Below are 15,525 nucleotides of genomic sequence, written 5' to 3' on the forward strand. Positions count from 1 at the left end.
TAAGGTTGATATTAAATATATATACAAGTGACTAAATGAGTATAAAACAGAGAAGTAATCTAATGGAAGTGACGAAGTAAGTTCAAATTGTGAATCCCCATGCATGCATATGTGCACACACAAAAGGCACCAATGCTCTTTTGCGCCGTAATTCATGCAATTGCCGCAAACCTTTTTTGTTTCTTTTCTCCTTAAATTAAAGTTTTATAATGGATTTTATTTGAGTTATGAAAAATATGATGGGTAAAGTAAGAGAACCTCTTGTTATCAGTTTCACTTTTCAGCAAGTAAAAAAATAACTCACCCTTAGCATAAAATTCGGATTTCGGATCTGAATTCTAACATATTCATCTACTTTTCTTTTTTTGGGTATAATTTTGACCATCTACGTAGTTTCTTGTCATGCAAAAATCTTATGTTTTTTTTTTCTGTAAGAATATTACAACTGCGGTTATGCTATTATGTTAAAATATAGTTATCTACATTATAAAATTTGTATTTAATAATAAGTTGCGGAAATTCGCCGTACATCTAGGATAAAATCATGAATTTGTGTCTTGATTAGCTTCGGTTTACATATATTAGAAGGTTTTGCATTAACATATTGTTATCTTTATATTGTACAGTTGTATTTGGCCGTGGTCGATGAGTCGATGTCAGTAGAAGAGAAGTTATAGTCACCGCCACGAACCGCTTCTCATTTAATGCATCATTGGATCGTGGAATTTGAGATTACAAGTTTCATGAATATATTTTTAAAAAATAATGGAAAAAAATTATAGATCTTTATCCTAATTTCAAGTTAAGAATTCATTCCATTCTTTCGATATTTACATGCTAAACTGCCATTGCTAATACTAAGTTGGCAAACAAATTTGGTAAAACAAGCTTGTTCGGAAAATACAGATTTCGATTGCTCAATTTATGAATTTAATTTCCTAAACTAATTAACTCTCATGAGACACCAATTGGCATTAGTTATTAATTAGCTATGTTTAGTTTTTTTTCTTTTTTTTTTTTGGACAAACAATTAGCTATTTTTAGTTTAAAAAGGAAAATGAAGGTGGATTACGTCAATTGTCAAACCGAGTGGTAACTTATGAACATGATGAGGCATCCCTAAAAGGGAATTCACATTGGGAATCCAATTTTATTACATAATAGTCCACACACATGAATGCGTAACCAATAAGCTCGGTTTTTCCATGTTGCTCTCCTTAAGATAAACTAGTTTATTTACTGCTTTTGTTAATTGTTATAGGCATTTATTTACTGTTTTTAAAATTGTTATAGGCAAGTATTAGAAGACAAAAAAATAGAAAACTCGATCCGATAAAGCCTCCTAGAACCGCCAAATTCTAAGTTCTGGTTGTCTCGAATGCTAAATTTAGAGGCTTATTCTATCTTACATTTTTAAGAAAACTTATACATTTTATTTTCAGTTTACTTACATTTTTTTAAAAAAAAAGAGAAAATTGGCTTAGTTATCTATTCAGAGTTATAAAATGCACATAATTTTTTTTTCTACTAAAAAATCAACATCATTTATATAAAAGAAAATATACGCAAATATTCACCAAATAAGAACTTCCGAATAAGAACTTTCATGTGGTCGTAAATTTACCCTTTTTCAAAAAAAAAAAATATATATATATATATATTTACCCACTTTGTGAATCAACAAAAATTTACTTGCTCCTATTGGATAACTAACATTTTTGTATCGTTTTTAATTTATCCTCGCATATAACTATCATCGAGTTTTCTATCCAAAATTCAAATTGATGAGTTTTTTAGAAACACACGTAATTGTCATATAGAGATACTGTGAAACTTTAATAAATTAATAATGTCGGAACCATAAAATTCTATTAATTTATAGAAGTTTTTAATTTTTTGATAAATTAATTATTATTAATTTATAAAGAAATTTTCCAAATTTAGTAAAAAAAGTTTAAAAATAAAATTTAATCTTTAGAATTAATATTTTTATAAAACCAGTTAAAATGAAAATAGCAATTATCATGTTTTGAACATAATATTCAAAGATTTTAATATAGTAAAAATATTAAAAATAAACTTAAATAAAAATTAATGTGTATATATATATATATATATTTAGATACTTTTATATAATTATTAATTTATATTATTGATGGGACTATATATTTATAAAAAAATTTCAAAAAAAATATTATTTTATTATATTATCGAATTATGTCCAAAATTATACTAATCCTAATTTAAGATTGAATAAATTTATTAATTTATAGAAATTATTAATTTAATGAATATTAATTTATAGAGGTTTTAATGTATATTGTTTCGTTTCGAAGACGATTTCACATCTAAACTATCTTTGTACTCGTCCGAATAGTCCTACATGGTGAACATGGTTTCCTTATCAAGCAACACATACCAACCATGCATGACTACCACGTCACCATAACCACCACGACGTGTTACATCAAGAACTAGAAATATTTTACCCGCAGTCTTAACTCTTATCAATTTCCAATATACATATCTAAGTATCAACCATTATCAAAAACAGCCATGGCTAACGACGTGACCAAAGATCCCTCACCCAAATCTGGTAAACTTAAGTCAAAATATATATATATATATATATATAATTTCTTAACCAACTAACTAAATTTGCTTTTTATTCTTACTTTAACTCTGTTTTGTTCCTTGCTATATGTTTCATAAATTACATCGAAGATATTGTGGAGGATATTTACTTATGGAGGAGGAAGAAATTAGCCTTCTCTATACTCACAGTCTCAACATCGACATGGATTTTACTCAACTTTTATGGTTTCAATTCCATAACCATTGTTTCTTGGATCGGTATCGCTGTTGTCTCTATGGTTTTCCTCTGGGGGAGTTTACTTCGCCTTCTTAGCAAGTAATTAATATTCCATCTCAAAACTATTTGAAATGCCAAAAATTTTATATTACAAATAATTTCTGATTCAGATAGGTTCGAGTGACATGCACAGTTGTTTATGTCAAACATACGGTCCATGTTTTAACGGATTACGTTTTAAAAATGGTCTTATATATATATATATTTTAGTTGCTCATGTATGTTTTATTAATTTTTGGACAGGGTCGAACCGGAGTTGTCAGGGTTAGAAGTGTCGGAGGAGTTTGTAACAGAGACAGTGAGGTCTTGTCGGGTGTTAATGGAAGAAATTGTGAGATGGATGTTCCGAGTCGGTGCTGAGAGTGAATGGTTTGTTTTCGCGAGAACCGTTTTAGGTTTTTGGATCTTGTCAAGAATTGGAAAGCTTCTCGATTTCCATACTTGTCTCTTCATCGGTACGTAATTAACTACGTTGGTCGTGCACCACACAACGGATTTAGTAATACTGATTATTCAACTATAAGTTCCTTAGCCTAATCATTAATCATCTGGTGTGCTATTGACATCGTAGTGATAATTTTCTCAAAATGGTCCCAATTTTATTTTTTTGTTCTTCAAAATAGTAATATCATTAAATGTTAGTGTGATCAAGTTTGTTCTCTGGCATTTACAGGATTGGTGATGGGCTTGACAGTTCCAAAGTTGTGGGAGAAGTATGGAGTTCAAATTCAGAAGCAATTGGGTGATGTTAAAGAGAGATCAAAAGGAGTGTACGGTACAACTCATGAGAAGATTTTAATGATGAAGAACAAGTTAGAGCATAGTACATATGATGAAGTGAAAAAATCAGAGTAGATGTTTTGTATCTGTTTTTTTTTTAATGTAAAATAGTGTAAAACATAGACGCATAAACAAAATTTAATATAGTAGATTCTACTATTTTCACCGCAAAAACAAATGAGACAGAGAAAATTGCAATAAGATTTTGGCGTATATTTTTATACTTGTAATAGAAACCTGATAAAGTTTTAAGATCTTAAACTAAATTAGGTAATAATTTAGAGCAACGTATCATTTCTTTGAAATATCTTAATATGTTTTGTCTGGCCAAATAACGAGAGCAAACTTTTGAGGGAATAAAAAAAGACCAGAAGCCACTCTGTATCAGAGCCAGGTTTCGATCCTGCGACCTGTGGGTTATGGGCCCACCACGCTTCCGCTGCGCCACTCTGATTTGTTATGATAAGAGCTACCAATTACATATTTATTAACACTATTAGTCTTGGATTCACCTCGGTGATTAGTTTCAAGCAAAACATCATTAGAGTGTTAAAGTATCAGCTTAAGCCTCTGTGTATCTTCGGAAGTTATACAGAATCCATATTCCGCAAGACGGCAACAGTCCCCAAATATTCTAAACCCTAGCAAAAATCTGAGGCGTCCTCAGATTAAATTCGCTATCGGTATAAAGAAGTGTGATGCATATTGACAATGCTGAATTTTATAGATGCAAAATATAGTGAGAATGAATAATACTAATACGGTAGATTAAAAAAGAAATTAGATATTCAAGAGTTAGTACTAAACTACTAACCAATAAATGAAAAAAGTGTAATTGTTTCGTTTATTGCAATTGCCTCTTAAAAACTAGCTTCCTTGTTCTCAGATTTCCTCCATTTAACCGGTGGTTCAAGCTCTCCCTCCTCCTCTTCTTCATGGAGATTCTCTTGTCCCATTGGTTGCATCAGAAACTGTCCTTCCTCTGTTTGCTCTTGACCTTCTTGTAATGGAGGCTGAAGCATGAGTTGTGTCTGAAGTTGATCATGGTTGATATGACCATGGTCTGCCTCTTGACCCATCTGATAAGGATCACCAAAGCTTCCTAAAGCAAGAGATGGTCCAGACAACGACCCACCAGCACCGTGATCATTCACATCCATTTGGTTATAACCCGTGGCTGTAACCGACCCATTGTTGCCAATTCCGTAACCATTGAACATCCCTTGTTGGTCTCCTCTCTCCATCATCATTGCAGCCATTCTCTGTGCATCAGATGCCATGAATTGCAACTGCTCATCTTGCGGTTGATGTTGCTGAGACAAGTTTGGTTCACGTATCATCAAGGGTTCTCCTTGAGGGATCACTCCAAGTGGCATTCCTTCCATAGACATCATGAAATTGGGTGGAGGATTGTTACCTAGAGGAGGAAGGTAAGGCGGCGGAATCACAGCATCAGGTCCCATGTAACCAGAAAGCTCTTCTTTAGCAGTGACAAGATCCTGTTGGACTTTCTTGAGGTATTGTTGTAAGAAGGATATGAGTCCAACGCATCCGTAGATTGGGTCACGTATACGCGCCTCGGCTTCATAGAAGAGAGAATTAACAGTTTCTTCACGTTGGTCAGGGTGGAGATCGTTAAGGATCTTGGTTACATTGCTTGCTCCAAAGACTCGGTGAACACATATAAACTTTTGAGGATTAGTTGGTGGAAAATACGGCGCAAACACACATTCTTGAGTGCATTTGCGCCTCAAGAGCTTGCATGCCGCACAAGGTGTTGAAGCCATTCCCTCTCAAGAAACAATAACTCTATCAAAAATTTAAAAAAGAAAAAAAAAAAAATAACGGAATTAAGACATTAGAAACAAGGCAAATGAAATATGTAATGTAAGACATGACTATCCTTGAAGCACAAGAAACACAACCACATACGTTTTAGCTTAAAAATACAAGGAACCAAGAAATACATGGAACCCAGAACAAATAAGAGCATTTGGATCATCCTTTAAACATATCACATCAACTCTCACAACAATAAAAACAAAACATAACTATGAACATTTAATTATTTTTGATTACATCAGTTTTCAGCCAAAATCAATCTCATTATAGGACAAAAAAAAAATCTGAAATCCACATAAAATGGATTAAATCAAAATAAAATTAAGAAATCGTACCCGATCGTTGGAGAACTCCGTTCCTGTTCTCATATGACCTTCAATGAGGTACCTGAAATATTCATAACAATTTTAAAATTTCCCAAAAAAAAAAAAAACAAAGATGACCTAAAATAATTACTGGATTTTTGAAAGAGTGAGAGAGGAAATGAAGGAGAAAGGAAAAGACAGAGATATTCCCAGTACAGTGCCTGAGGAGTCGTGAAGATTGATTACAAAACTAAGGAACAAATGACGGAGAGATGTTTCTGAGAAAATTTTAAGGAGACAACAAAAGTTGAGATTTAGAAACCTTAGATTATATATCACAACAACGAGAGAGAAGAGAGAGAGATGAGAGACATCGTGTGTTTAAATCGAATATCTTAACCGCTCATGCAATATTTTTTTTATTGTTTTTTGTAATTGATAGAGAATTTGAAATGTGTCAATTGATAATTAGTTAGTAGATGACTAATTCAATTTTGCTGAGGAAAATAAAATCAAATATAGTTACATTGGTAGGAAAAATAAGTTATTTTTAGATATTGGTTATATATTTTTAACTGAAATTTACTAGGTCTTGATAAACTTAACTTGCACTTTTCAGAATCTAAAAAAAGAAAAAAGAAAAATATTATAGCATATCCTTAAGTATTTTATATCAACTTTTAAAAAATTTTAATACATAATGTGAAATTAGCATTTAACATTTCTGAAGTTTGTATACATTGAGCGTTCATTTTTAACTTCATTGTAATTATAATGAACGTTTTAAGTTATAATAACAAAGGTATATTGTCTTTAAAGATTTCATTGATTTGAACTAGATTTTTAGTTGATAATAACAATTTCAAATTATGTCTTGAATTTAACTTGAATGGCTGACAAAAAACTAAAATCAGTTGAACACTTATTAACTATATTATTATTTAGTATTTTACTTTATTTTTCAAATAAATAGAGGGGAATTATCTTGTTCTTTTAGTTTATCCCAAAAGAATAGGACTGGAAGTGTATGATATTAAGAAGAAAAAAAATGAAAAAAAGAAAGATAAGTGAACGTTTAGTTATTGGCTCTAAATACTTCATAACGTTTGATTTTAAAGTCTCTAATAAATACTTCACGGATTTGAACTTGATACGATGTAATCAGTGAACAAGTAACTAATAATAAATTAATAACGTAAGTAGGTAGATTAGGTCGTTCAAATCAATGTACCTACTACTACTACAAATGAGTATTTTGATTTGAACTTTGTACAGTGAATGTTTGACTGATAATGAGAGAGGACTTGAGTTTAAGCTTGAGCTTATCAAAAATCTCAACTTAGTCTAGTGATAATACAATATTATACTCAACCTATTCTTTTAAATTAGAAAAAAAAATCTACAAATTGAGTAAAATTTTCACTAGCTAGTATATTACATTAACTACTCATAAAAATAAAGAGAAAATAGCATTGAATTTTATGAAAGTAAAAAGAAAAAAACAAAAAAAGAAAAAGAATAGAAAATCATTTAAACGTAGGTTTTACTTAACTTCTTTCTTTTTAAGTGGAATTTTCACTATCAATATGCCTCTCCGTTGTTCTTTCCTTAAAACAATATAGAACACAAAAAGCTAACGTATCATTAATCATATGCGAGAGATGGAGTTCAGAGACTACCATGATCATCATAGTGATATTGTTTTATTAATAACCTTTTCATGAATTGGCCCTTGAGTACTGTACAATGACATATTTGAGTACTCCGCGCATTCTCTCGATAAACCTCTTCTTCTTTCTTTTTAATAAAAAAAAAAGGAAGAATAAAATTCTGTAAACATGGGTTTTAAGCCTTTGTTATGTATTTCGTTATCAATATGCCTCTCCATTTTGCTTTCTTTTCCAATGTATTGTCCAAAAAAATATACTCCCTCTCGTTTTCTTAGTTGTCGTACTAGAGTAAAAATTTTGTTTTCCAATAATTGTCATTTTAAGTTTCCAATGCATATGTTTAGTAAAAATACTAATTTTATCCCCAACTATTTTAATGTTTTAATCAATAAAAAAATTAGAAAATATATTAGAAAAAGGTATAATAGAACATTGATATATTTTCTTAATTTGTATGCAAAGCTCTATATCGACAAGTAAAAAAAACCGGAGTAGAACACAAAAAAAAAAAACATGCAAGTCTCAGTAGTAAAAAACTATGTGTGACAAGCAACAACCAACGGGTCCTTTTCTTTGATCCTCTATCTGTGACTCGATTCTTGAGTACTCTACAATAACATATGCTCAAGTACTCCGCTCATTTCCTTTTAAGTTTCAGGAGAGCTTCTCGACTTTTTTTTTTTTTCTTTTTTTTTTCAAATAACTAAAAAATTCCGAACTCCCATACCACTCTTCAAAACAGGGATTATAACATATTATATGATCTCTTTTCAAATGTAACTTGAACCAGCGACTTCTAAATTTTGTCTAAGAGTCTTTATTAATTGAGCTAATAGAATTTGATCTCCTGGTTACATTTATCTTCATGTTTTCGTTTATATACACGAAAATGAAATTTTAAAATGACGAACACTCTCAAACTTAAACACATTATGCTCTTGCTGCAATTTGGTGCTGCCCACATTTAACATCACCAAGTTTACTTAATTCTTAAACAACCGAGGTAAAATAAACAAAATGTTAATCATGGATTTTAACATAGTTTAATTACCACCTAATACTATTCAACCTTTGATTTTAAATTATGAATTATTAAAACTATGTCCAAAGAAAAGGAAAAAAAATCAGGGCATGAAAATTTGTGTTATTGAACATGAATTACATCTTATATGTAAAATTCTTAAGTTTTGTGTTATTCAATCAAGATTTTAATTCTTATATACCTCATGAAAATCTAGTGCTTGAAGTAAGTTTTAATAGTGTCGTGATAAATTATTGGAAACAAAATCCACAATATAGTATACCAAAATGATATTTCCTCTGTTCCAATATATAAGATTTAGCTAAAAGAACAAGGTTTAACCGTTTAAGAAATCATAAATGATTTGCTATTTTTACATAAAATATATAATTAAATATTTATTCAAAATATTTAGTCAATAGAAAAAAAGACTAGAGAATACAAATGGTCATAACATACTAAATAAACATAAATGATGCAGAAAAATCTGGAAAAAAAACAAATTTTATAGAATGGGACAAAAACAAAAAAAAACACTAATTTTTTTTATAATTTGGAACAGAGGAAGTATATCAAAATTCCACATTTTAATAAACATTTTGAAATTAATAAGTATATCAAAATTCCACATTTTAATAAACATTTTGAAATTAAAATAAAATAATTATATTTATCGACCGTAGACTGCCCATCAAGATCAGAAAGCAATTGAAACGTTTAATAGCTATGTATATTTTATAATATGAGCCACACAATTTAGTTACTTTCGATGGAAATAAAAATGAAAACGGAAACAAAATAGACCACATACTTTCTATCTTTTTCAAAACCTGATTAACCCAAAAAAAATTAGACAAATCTTTCTTTAATTTCCAACACAAAAAGTACATTAGAATCTTTCAATCCTACGATTTCTGACCTTCTGGTCCTAAAATCCCATTGACCACTGACGTGGCAACAAGAACTCCGACTAACTCAGCGGCCACGACCGCTCCAGCCTGTGTCAATCCATTAAAACTAACCGCCGTCACGATTTCCTTCTCCGCCGTCTCTACACCTCTCTCCGCAGCTGCTAATCCTTTCTCCGCCGCATCAACCCCTTTCTCCGCCGTCTCGAAACCTTCTTTAACGATCTCCACCGCTTCTTCTTCTGCCTTCTTCAGCTTCTTTCTTATACCGAAAAACGGAATATCCTCCGCCATTGATGCCGGCTGAAGTCCCGTCACCACCGTCGCTGCCGTTAAAGAAAATAAAATATTCCTACGAGAGGCGCCGGATAGTGAAAACGTAGGAGGCGCTGGTTTGCTAGGAGGCGCTGCTCGTGGGCTAACATACGCAGTGCGTGCGCAGCGTGCCTGGAGAGCTCCGCAACCACCGCTGAGTAAAGAAAGCGAAACACTCGAAACCATTTTTTTTAGGTGGACAAAAAAAGACTTCGATGTGATGATGATATATACAACAAGATAACAAAATAATTTTCATTGTCTATTGACGTGACACGTCATCTCCATTCAGATTCTTTGAGAGATGGGTAAGTAAATAACAAAAGAAGTAATTAAATAATAAGGGAATCCATTTTATATAATTATTTTAGCCCAAAAATTTCAGCAACTTTGTTATATGATGACTCTCATGAAGCAATTCGTGAGGTGCGACACATTTTAGCCTTGACTAAAGTCAAATTTCTATAACCGGTCATGTAGTTGGCAACTTGGCAATGGTCTTGTACTCTTGTCCATAGATATATGTGGAGGCGCTTCGCAACTTGTTTTTCCGTGGCGAACCATGATTAAGCGTTTTAACGTGATAAGAAGATTATAAATTCCCTTCATAACGAGCCAACAAGTTAGAGATGTACAGATGGTTTCCTTACTTGTAGTAGTCAATTCGACAAGAATCCTAGCTGAGCATTGTGACTCTACATGTTCTTAACGTATTAGCGAGTAACGTTTATGTATGTGAAAACATATCGTATATTTTTTATTTAATTTTGTATGTGTTTTACTTTCGCTAAACATGAATAAGATGTCAACTTTATAAAAATTGAAGACGTTAAAAAAAAAATTGTAACTAGAAACCGGTAGATATGGTGTTCTTTGGAATGTTCTTCTCAAGACTTGTTCAACTATGGATGGCTACCTAAAAATATATAGGATTAATAATATTAGCTATCCATGACATATACACAAGGTTTTTTTATTTGGATTCTAAGACGAAGACTTCGGTTTTGGGTCATCTTCTTGTTCTGTCTCTCCTTTTTATAACTTGAGTTCTGCTTTGCTTCTGATTATATTATTTTGGTTTCTTTTATTTTAAATTAAAAATGGAAAAGATTGAGTTTCAAGTCGCGGCAGAGAAGCTAAGCCACAGCAACGGAGTCCTAGTTATAATTACGTTATTCCTTAGATGGGTCGCGTGCTTCGCAGCTGTGTCAGTCATATTTTTTCATGTTTTAAACTATATGATTTATGTATAACTTACTCTTCATCTTATATATATATATGTTTATTACTTTTTATGTGGTTAAAAGTTTCCTAATGATTTTGGATGGAACGAAATGGAAGTACCCAAACAACATGTTGACTTCACTATTAGCTCCTTACCTCTTCGCTAGCCTTCCTCTCGTTATTTTCCATTTTTTTAGGTAAGCTTTTTGTTCTTGACTCTTAAGTATGTAACAATTGGATTAAGTATTCGATTTGTGTGTTCGCAGGGCGGGATTTGGGAAATGGATCGCACTCTTGACAGTTGTTCTCAGGCTTTTTTTACCAAACCATTTTCCTGGTACGCTTACGGTTTAGTGTTTTCGATTACTGTTTTCTATTTTCTCAACTCCAAAAAATTGGTTTAAGTCTTTATGTGTATTCCTTAACAATAAGTAAAATAACTTGCAGAATTGCTAGAGATCCCAAGTGCAACGATTCTTTTTATTGTGGCTACACCGAGGGATTTAGTGGATGCATTCAGAGACGACCTGAAATATACGGGAGGTAATGTGAGTCTTTTGACGAGCTTTTACCTTCTAGATAGACACACTAAAGCTTGTGGTGGTTTCAAAAACTCATTCACTCAAAAGGACAAATTGACTTTCACCATATGTCTTTATATTCTCTCTTTCTACCCTTTTTTCTCCGCATTTGCTTCCCTCTTCTACTAAGAACCCAACGATATTGCTGATATTGTGATTGGTGGTCTTATAAGGTGTCGAAGACGGATCTTGTGTCTTGTTTTTAGTCGCCGTGAATAAAAGTATCAAAATTTTGAAATCATATCTTTTAAAGGCTTCAAAGAGTACTGATTAATGTTTAATTAGGGTTTGACTATTAAATTGACTGTATGTATTTACAATTTACAATCGTTTCCAATTTGCAGAAGATAATTTATGGAGAATTATATAAATGTTTTGTTTAAAGGTAGGCACAAGATCCTACCAACCCTAAATTATCAATTCGAATGCAAACCGAATTTTTATACAAAATTACCAAATCAAATAAAATTGATTACAATATATTTAATAATAATAATATATCTTGGAAGAATGCTCTTCCAACATAACAAAAAGCACGACTAGTCTATGATGAATATGCTAGTAATATATAACAAAGAAAATGGACTTTTTGAAATAGTTTCGTGTATCCAAATCATCATAAAAATATGAGATAATTCTAAGGCGTATAACTCAAGGAATGGCTTTTTAGTATGAGAGAATATTCTTTTTATTCTTGTCGATTAGCTCTTGCGTTGTGTGTCGCTAATTAGTTATTTAGTTTACAATTTTTTTTGAAGGACATTAACGAACATTGAAATTCATGTTCTTCAGTATTCAAATTCGCTTATTAGTGTATATTTTCGTAGATACCATTTTTCTTTTTGTCTCGGCCACTGGGCCATAGTTATTCGTTTAGGGCTTCAACCTTTTGTAAAAGAGAGATGGAACCAAGTTTTTTATGCCGGTGAAGAAGACCCTAACGGCCATATAGATATACCATAAGGTGCAAAGGCTCTTCGGCTAATTTTGTCATGTTGATATCACGATAACTGTCGTTAAAAAAAAAACGGTATTTTGACCTTTCACTCGGAGCGAGAACCAAAATTTAGGGCGTCAAAAGATATTTTTCTAACAATGTTAAAAAAACTAAAAAAGCAAACTATACAATAATTTTTTTTTTAACAAACTATACACCAAGATACAAATCAAATAAAATCAAATTAAATAATAGAATGTTAAATTTAAAATCCATTTTTTAAATTACGAAAAGAAAATCATTTCAGTTAGTCAAACAAAGGTAACGACTGGTACAATATTTTTTTAACTTTATCAAAAGAAGTTATATATACTAGCTTTTGGGGGTGAGAGATTAATGTATCGTCCATGAAGCTTCTCACAAAAGCGTGGAGCATGTGTCCCTCCTTTTCTTCTATTTCAGGCAAAACTTTACAACTTAAAAGACAATTCTTTTTACCCAATGCATAAGACAATTTACGCATAATTAAAAATCATATTCACAAACAAATCAATAAAGTACGCACACGTATGCACGACAGACACAAGTATTTATAAAAGAGACCAAATTATTCTGTAAGAATAAAAACACAGATTACAAGTATATTATCATAGCCAACAAGTCTACTTCCTCTGTCTCATAAAGATAAGATTGATGTTTAGAAGCTTTTACACATTTTAAGAAAACAATAATTACTGAGTTTAAATATATTTTTTTGACTAAAGAGATATTATTTAATTTTAAACCAATAATAATTCAAAATTTTAAATATTTTTAATGATTACTTTCTTGAAGTTTACAAAACATCAATTCTAGATATTCCAAGGCTACAAAGCCTACAACTAAATTAATTAAACTTCCAAATCAACAACATGCCTATCTGTTTCTCTTTCGAGTACTGCACGAGAAAACTCAAACTCAGAAGACTTAGTCATGTATTAATAATTTGTTAATCTACTTTTGTAATCCACCTTTCCTTAAGTAATCACCAAACAGTATGTTCTTAATGCGGGATGAATGTTGGAGTATAAATATTCACGAAAAGAGTTTTAAAATACGCTAAAAAAATAAAGATAAATTAGAAGTTCATTATAGGGAACACAAGTCACTTGCGGTTGGCATCAATGTGCTTAGTTGACAATTAACCCATTGACCCATCAAATCATCATCATTACTTAAACTCCATAACAGCTAATCAACCATCAATTCTTAATAACCACACTTCAAAAACAAATTATAAAGAAAAAAACATTATCTATATTTTTAATTTGATATATACAAAGAAAATATATGAAAAATAGATGTCACCCGGTAATAAGGGGGACTTGACAAGCTTACTTCCCTGTTCTGCAACAAGTTGTCGAATTCAGAGAGGTAGGACAACGCTTATTGAAGGAGACACGTCGTTGCGTTCGTATTGTAACGTGGCAGATTTAGCCACGCCATATAATCCCAATCGTTAGGATTGTTTTGTTTTGTCACCGTCCTCCTTATGAAGACCACAAATAAAACTTTTCTCTTTTGCTTTTTAACATCAACTTCACACATATATTATTAATGAACAATCTAAGCTTGAGCATGTAAGCTGCATGTTATACATTCGTAATCAAAATGTGGTACAAAGTTAATAAGTAATGATGAACATATAAGTAGAACTGTGGATGTGACATTTATGTATGTGTGTAGTAGGTCGACTTGAAACCCAAGTTCAAGTTTTACTTCTTCAAATTTGTTCTTCCACCAAATCACACTTATCCAGACGTCATATATCCCAATCACTCTGGATTTTTGCCACCGTCCACGTAAGAGTTACCAATTCTAATTTTTATTTTGACAATTAACAATTTTTGTTATGGGTTTTTTTTCCAATGTTATATTTCTCATTAACTAAAATCAGAGATCACTAAGTTACCAATAAAACATATATATACAACCAAAACACTACAGATGTTTAGGTAAAACAATAAGGGCAAATGTCATGAAAACCCACTTTCTTCTAAAGTATTGTCACAAAAACCCACTTTCCACTCATGGTATACTTTCTCAAGTTTTTTGCTTATGTGTCTACTTTTCTTTTACATTTTTGCCCTTACTAACAACTTACCTCTCTTTCTCTCATTCTTTTCTCTCTTTTGTTAACACTTTAACAAAGTAAAATATATTTATTTGTTATCATAAAACAAATTTTCTATTTATTAATATAAAATATGTTATGATTATATATTTTCTACATTTTAAGATACATATTGCTATATTTTTTATGAATTTTTAGATTATACAGTATCCATCAGTCGTTGAACATTTGTTCAATTATAAGTGGATAATCAATTGCAGTATTGTTAATAGATAGTTACTTGTGTTTATTCATACAAAATATTCATACAAAATATACATACATAAATTTGGTTAGATCTTTATCCATAACACAACATAGACCAAATAAGTACAAAACCCTTTAATTCTAAATTTTAAATCCTAGAACATAAACCCTTGAACCTAAAACCAAAACTATTCACTTTAAAGAAAAAAACAAAGTTTAGTGGATAGAAAAATTGTGGATAGGTCTCCATGGATTTACAAAGCATATCTAGACATTAAGCTGAAGAATAGCAGTTGAATGGTGGCTATGGATGTGATCATGTGGATATTTTTTTGTGGATACCAATGTAGACAGACCAAAGAATCATCATCCAACATCCACACAATTAAATCCATAGACACCATGAGCTCCTTGCTTCATATTTTGTGTTGGTCCAGAAACATATACACTCATAAGTGGTTAATAAACAAAATAAAAATTAACAACATTGATTTATTTAGAACATTGAATATCAATCATGTGGATTAGTAGTTATGGATACTTATCTTATAATATCTTGCTCATTCTTTACATGAGCAGAAATTTGTCCAAGATAAATTAGCCACATAGATTTCTTTTAGCTAAATGTTTTTGTACTATTTTTCAGCTAGAAGGATTTCTTTTAGGGTTTAGGGTTTAGGGTTTAAGGTTCAGGGTTTAGGGTTCAGGGTT

The 15,525-nt window shown here is 31.2% G+C and overlaps 3 protein-coding genes and 1 pseudogene across 7 annotated transcripts; 2 read left to right on the forward strand and 2 right to left on the reverse strand.

The window, feature by feature from the left end:
- The first annotated feature begins 2,507 nt into the window (after window positions 1-2,507).
- LOC104751999 (reticulon-like protein B13) lies at window positions 2,508-3,830 on the forward strand. The gene is made up of 4 exons (XM_010474056.3): window positions 2,508-2,596; window positions 2,725-2,911; window positions 3,116-3,327; window positions 3,546-3,830. The coding sequence occupies exons 1-4, from the start codon at window positions 2,557-2,559 to the stop codon at window positions 3,725-3,727; spliced, it is 621 nt and encodes a 206-aa protein (XP_010472358.1). The 5' UTR covers window positions 2,508-2,556; the 3' UTR covers window positions 3,728-3,830.
- Window positions 3,831-4,357: 527 nt separating this feature from the next.
- On the reverse strand, window positions 4,358-6,284 carry LOC104752000 (LOB domain-containing protein 10 pseudogene; annotated as a pseudogene). 4 transcript variants are annotated; one of them, XR_015585153.1, is made up of 3 exons: window positions 6,122-6,284; window positions 5,830-5,881; window positions 4,358-5,461 (listed from the first exon to the last, which is right to left on the reverse strand). The product of XR_015585153.1 is annotated as an LOB domain-containing protein 10 pseudogene, transcript variant X1 (transcript). The 4 variants fall into 4 exon arrangements; XR_015585156.1 differs by having other exon boundaries at window positions 6,021-6,151; XR_015585154.1 differs by having other exon boundaries at window positions 6,016-6,149.
- A 3,055-nt stretch (window positions 6,285-9,339) lies between these two features.
- LOC104752001 (uncharacterized) lies at window positions 9,340-10,137 on the reverse strand. Its single transcript, XM_010474060.3, has one exon. The coding sequence runs from the start codon at window positions 9,897-9,899 to the stop codon at window positions 9,396-9,398; it is 504 nt and encodes a 167-aa protein (XP_010472362.1). The 5' UTR covers window positions 9,900-10,137; the 3' UTR covers window positions 9,340-9,395.
- A 532-nt stretch (window positions 10,138-10,669) lies between these two features.
- On the forward strand, window positions 10,670-11,756 carry LOC104752002 (cold-regulated 413 plasma membrane protein 3-like). The gene is made up of 4 exons (XM_010474062.2): window positions 10,670-10,920; window positions 11,021-11,134; window positions 11,204-11,274; window positions 11,385-11,756. Exons 1-4 carry the CDS (start codon window positions 10,814-10,816, stop codon window positions 11,645-11,647), a joined length of 555 nt encoding a protein of 184 aa, XP_010472364.1. The 5' UTR covers window positions 10,670-10,813; the 3' UTR covers window positions 11,648-11,756.
- The last annotated feature ends 3,769 nt before the right edge of the window (window positions 11,757-15,525 follow it).

This window comes from Camelina sativa, chromosome 16 (assembly GCF_030686135.1).
Source record: "Camelina sativa cultivar CO46 ecotype springtype chromosome 16, ASM3068613v1".
NCBI classification, from domain to species: domain Eukaryota; kingdom Viridiplantae; phylum Streptophyta; class Magnoliopsida; order Brassicales; family Brassicaceae; genus Camelina; species Camelina sativa.

Excerpts from the sequence above, each read along its gene's own strand:
- LOC104751999 (XM_010474056.3), top strand. The coding sequence starts at position 2,557 with ATGGCTAACGACGTGACCAAAGATCCCTCACCCAAATCTG. Across the intron at positions 2,597-2,724 it reads AGATCCCTCACCCAAATCTG|ATATTGTGGAGGATATTTAC; the intron begins GTAAACTTAAGT and ends ATTACATCGAAG. Across the intron at positions 2,912-3,115 it reads TTACTTCGCCTTCTTAGCAA|GGTCGAACCGGAGTTGTCAG; the intron begins GTAATTAATATT and ends ATTTTTGGACAG.
- LOC104752001 (XM_010474060.3), bottom strand. The coding sequence starts at position 9,899 with ATGGTTTCGAGTGTTTCGCTTTCTTTACTCAGCGGTGGTTGCGGAGCT.
- LOC104752002 (XM_010474062.2), top strand. The coding sequence starts at position 10,814 with ATGGAAAAGATTGAGTTTCAAGTCGCGGCAGAGAAGCTAAGCCACAGC. Across the intron at positions 10,921-11,020 it reads GTCGCGTGCTTCGCAGCTGT|TTTCCTAATGATTTTGGATG; the intron begins GTCAGTCATATT and ends TGTGGTTAAAAG. Across the intron at positions 11,275-11,384 it reads TTTACCAAACCATTTTCCTG|AATTGCTAGAGATCCCAAGT; the intron begins GTACGCTTACGG and ends AATAACTTGCAG.